This window comes from Rhincodon typus, chromosome 17 (assembly GCF_021869965.1).
Source record: "Rhincodon typus isolate 14 chromosome 17, sRhiTyp1.1, whole genome shotgun sequence".
Taxonomy (NCBI): domain Eukaryota; kingdom Metazoa; phylum Chordata; class Chondrichthyes; order Orectolobiformes; family Rhincodontidae; genus Rhincodon; species Rhincodon typus.
The window spans coordinates 39798472-39802849 of NC_063348.1; the positions used below are offsets into that span (position 1 = coordinate 39798472).

At 39.6% G+C, this 4378-nt stretch overlaps 1 protein-coding gene across 1 annotated transcript in view; it reads right to left on the minus strand.

Moving 5' to 3' along the window:
- Positions 1 to 234: 234 nt before the first annotated feature.
- Positions 235 to 4378, minus strand: part of LOC109927834 (doublecortin domain-containing protein 1-like) — a 395969-nt gene continuing 391825 nt past the window's right edge. Inside the window, exons 36-38 of the mRNA XM_048607351.1 lie at positions 3501 to 3610; positions 1875 to 1940; positions 235 to 706 (exon numbers count right to left, since the gene is read on the minus strand). Of these exons, the coding sequence (XP_048463308.1) occupies positions 1884 to 1940; positions 3501 to 3610 (167 nt within the window). The 3' untranslated portion in view covers positions 235 to 706; positions 1875 to 1883. The remainder of the gene's footprint in view (positions 707 to 1874; positions 1941 to 3500; positions 3611 to 4378) is intronic.

Here is a 4378-nt window from a genome sequence, read left to right on the forward strand (position 1 = left end):
GAAACGAGCTGCCAGAAGAATTGGCAGAGAGGAGTACGATTATAGCATTTAAAAGACACTTGGACAGGTATATGATTAGGAATAGTTTAGAGGGATATGGGCTAAATGCAGGCAAACAGGACTAGTTCAGTTTAGGGAAATCAGTCAGCATGGACAAGTTGGGCCGAAGGGCCTGTTTCTGTGCTGTATGACTCCATGACTTTAAAGGGAAGCTTTACTTTATGTTGCTACAGCTGCAAGATGACTGGATAGCAGTGATGGATAAAGTTTTTGGCATTTGGTTTTAGTTGCTAATTTTATGAATACTAACAATTTGCTTTCCTAAAAACAGTGAATCACTTAATCTTGATCTTCTTTCTTCCAAACAGATTCCTTTTCATTTTCAATCTAATTTTAGCTCAAATCATATGTCTTGTAGTTCAGTGCCTTGAACAACAAATGTAAATTTCTGCAGGTTGCGCTTCTACTGTGCTCAACCAATTAAGGAGAAGAGTAGCTGGTTTAGTTTTGCAGCATCTCGTTGGCAAACAGATTGTAACTTTTCTCTGGTGTCTTCAATTCCAATGCTCTAATACTTCAAAATCGATCCATTGCTGGGATATTGAAAGGTTTAATGACAGGAATCCATTGCAATTTAACAATTCCAGTTTCTTATCAGGAAAATGCAGGTTTTCAGAATTTAATCTCTTTGACATTGACATTCTTACTGCAATGAGAAAACCAGAAAATAGAATTGTGGTTGGTTGGGAAAAAGATCACAATAAAGGTAACTCTCCACATTCAGCGTCAAAACTATCTTAGGCCTCCTTTTTACTGACTCTACCAAATTTACAGACTCCTTATAATTACTGTTGTGTTTTCCAGGATCTTAAAATGAATTTAAAAGATAATGTAAGAAAATGATGTGGTCAGGTTACTTGTTTTCTGCTTGGAATGAATTTTTATGCAACAGACAGGGCAAGTTTTGCTAAATTCAGTCAGGTACAATTGTCTCACCTGTCACATTCACGGATTGTAATACTCCACATTGCCATGATGTTGCCCATAAATGCAGACTTCTCTTTATATCAAAACGAAGGTGTGATTTCAGTGGTGGCAAAATGGCAATGGAAGCCGAGCTTAAGACCTCTGATAAGCATCTCAAACATGGCAGATTGGGCCATGGCTGTGCTTCAAACATAAGACTGCTGCTAACAAACAGCCCACGGGCCTGGAGGCAAACGGAATCTCTATCTGTCTCAATATTGCTCAGACTTTAGGTAAGACAGGCCATTCTCACATTGTGCCTCCCTCCACCCATTCGGCCACCACAAGAATTCCTAAGGGCCATAAGTATTTGGAGAGATTCATGCCGGGATCCCAGGCTAGAAAGTCCTGAAAATAAGGGGATAACACTGGAGTATGTCAATAATTATGGAAGCTTCTAGGAGTACTTGAATATTTATTGGGAATGTTTTGACCATTTGAGGAGATCACCAGAAGTGTATCTACTCTACACAGGCAATGCCTGAAGTACATCAACATTTACAAGATAATCCACACAAAAATATGATTGAAAATCATGGGAATTTCTTTGCTGTTATTTAACGGAAAGCATCTCATTTCATAGCAAAACCTGTATCATCCATCAGAATTTGAATCTCAATGGAGTTTCACACCATCCACAAGCTTTACAACATAAATGTGCCCTGTGATAATATTGCACTAAGGAATTTCAAATAACAGAATCAGACGATACACAGAGACTTTTCAGATCCTCAATTATAACTCGATGAGAAATGTAAGCATTGTGCTTGATCCAATACAGATGAAAGTACGAACAATTACATTAGAACATCATTATGCTAGAAGATTGATCGTGATTTGCTACTTACCCGTTTAGTTCATTCATTAATTTCTCTGGCTGGGAGAATGGCCAGGAAAGGACTGGGAGTCTCAACCTGGTCAGAAACAACATTAGCTGAGAAGTGCAATAAAGGAGTGATGGTTAAAAAAAAACTCTCTTACATTAATTTCCATGCTCTCCAGGTTATCTATGGTGATTTTGGCTGATGAGTCACAGAAAAACCTGGAGCAAACAGCCTAAATGGAGTACTTCCATTTTGCCAAGATCTTTTGATGGCGTTGGTCGCTCAGTGGACACCACTCTTGTCTCTGAGTCAGAAAATCCTAGACTTAAGACTCATCCCAATGTCTTGAGAGAAATCGTACTAACATCAGGAACAGAGATGGATGGATCCTAAAATACAGGCGTCACTTGGCATGCTGGTTTCCCAGTTGCACTCACAGCACCGCTCAGAAGGCAGATAATTGATTGGGTTGTCTGTTGAGCAAGAGTTAACTAAAAGTTCCCAGTCAGCATCTAGTTTCTTGATACAATATGGAATGGGAGTGGTGATGGTGGGGAAGGGGAGTGGTGGGGATCCACTTAGCTGCCTAGAACTACAGCTAATGACATGCCAGGGACCCAGTATTCCAGGCAGACCTGCAGGACCTGGGTGGGGGTGTTGCTAAAGGCCTCCTTGTGAACCTGTGGCCTGGCTACATTTTCCGCTTTTTCATTTGAAAAAAAAGTGGCTAAGAGGGCTCCTCCACGTTGAAGTGCCCTCCTTCTGCAGCCTCTCTATTGCTATTTCTCTCAAACTGATTAACCTTCCGACTGCCACCCCTAATTAGATGGCGCTCCTGTCTGCATGCCAATTAATGGGGCACCTCTACGAAATTCACACTTCAGTGTTTGCTTCCCCACTACATCCCCATAGACAGTCTCGGGACCTGGAATAAGTGCAAATCTTCTTTCCTGCTTCTGAAGGGAGAAGTCTACCTTTGAGGTTGTCTTCAGGCTGACCCTGCGGAGCAGAACTGAGGGAGTGCTGCACTGTTTCATCTCTAAACCTGTCCGACATTAATTATTACATCCGGAGAGAAATTTTACTCTTTTCGATCTCTAAACATTTCAAGTCAGTACATGCATCCAATGAGAATTATAGCCAGAAACTTTGCAATAGGAAATGCCATGACTAATTTACACATAACTGTGCCACAAAATAGCAATGTGATAACAGATAGTTCATTTGTTTATCAAAATGTTGGCTGATGGGTGAATATTGTCCTGAAAACTGAGGAGGACGCTCCTGCTCTGGACTTATTTTGTAAATTTAGTGCCCTTGTGAAGCACTTGCACTTCACACCAATGTTGAACTCATTTAACAACTCTACTTAATGTAGAAAATGATGTTATCTAAATCTGTAAAATGTCCAAGGGTTGTGCTGAATTGTTGAATAAATGCTGTTAAGGTCCTTCAACACATGTTAAGCTCAAAAGTGACATATGTAAGTGGCATAATGCTCATCTTAAAGCATTGGCTGTCATACAAAATAACTCTCAAATGCTTCCTCTCTCCTACTACTGGGAAACACCAATTGAAAAGGAAAAACCAAAATTTGCAGTAAATAATTTCTCTTTGCAGAGGACATGAACGTTTCAAAGAATTCCATACCTGTGCTTTGGAAATCATTCTGGAGGTGAAGATAATGTTGGTGGCATCTTGTCCCTGTTCTTTTCGGACTCTTGCATAATTGGCTCTGATCTCCACCCTTTGGCGGCTCACTGTCAGAAGGAGAAAGAAACTAGTCATCAGTGAATGTTACTATTCTCTGTTAGAAACTAACTCCAATCTATGGCTATAATAGGTACTCACATTTGAACACATTAGATGTGTACACAACAAAAGTGTCAATAGTCTCTGTAGTAAGAATAAAACTACATTCAAGCTTTGCATTTCCAATGATTGTCCATTTAAATCCATATAAAGGTGTAATGAAGAGACACTTGACAACCTCATTTACACCATATAAACAGTAGCAACAATTTGAATTTATGTAGTTTCTTTAATTTAGTAAAACATACCAAGGTACTTCATAGGAACATCATCAAAAAATGTGATGCCAAATAATAGAACAACATATGATTTTACTTTTTGTATGTCATGAAGGGGGAGCATGATTTTAGAGCTCTTGACATTGAGGAATTTAGAAGATTGTTTCTGAATGTGAATTTTAATGTGATTGCGACCTTGTGGTTAAGAGATGAATAGTTTAGTGCATTAATAAAAAAAAACTACACTGTTGCCTAGTGATAGGGGTCCAGGGGCACACAGCAGCGGAACAATCCATAATGTCAGTCATTCTGTGTGTGTGTGTTTGTCAGAGTACAGGCTGAAGTGCTAAATACTCTAGTGAGAAATGCGGAGAGAAAAGAACACCTCTGGAAACTGAGTTTAGGAAACTTCTGTTTTCTCTGAAGTTAAAACAATAGAGTTTATCTTGCAAGACAACAAGGTGCAGGGCTGGATGAACACAGCAGGCCAAGCAGCAT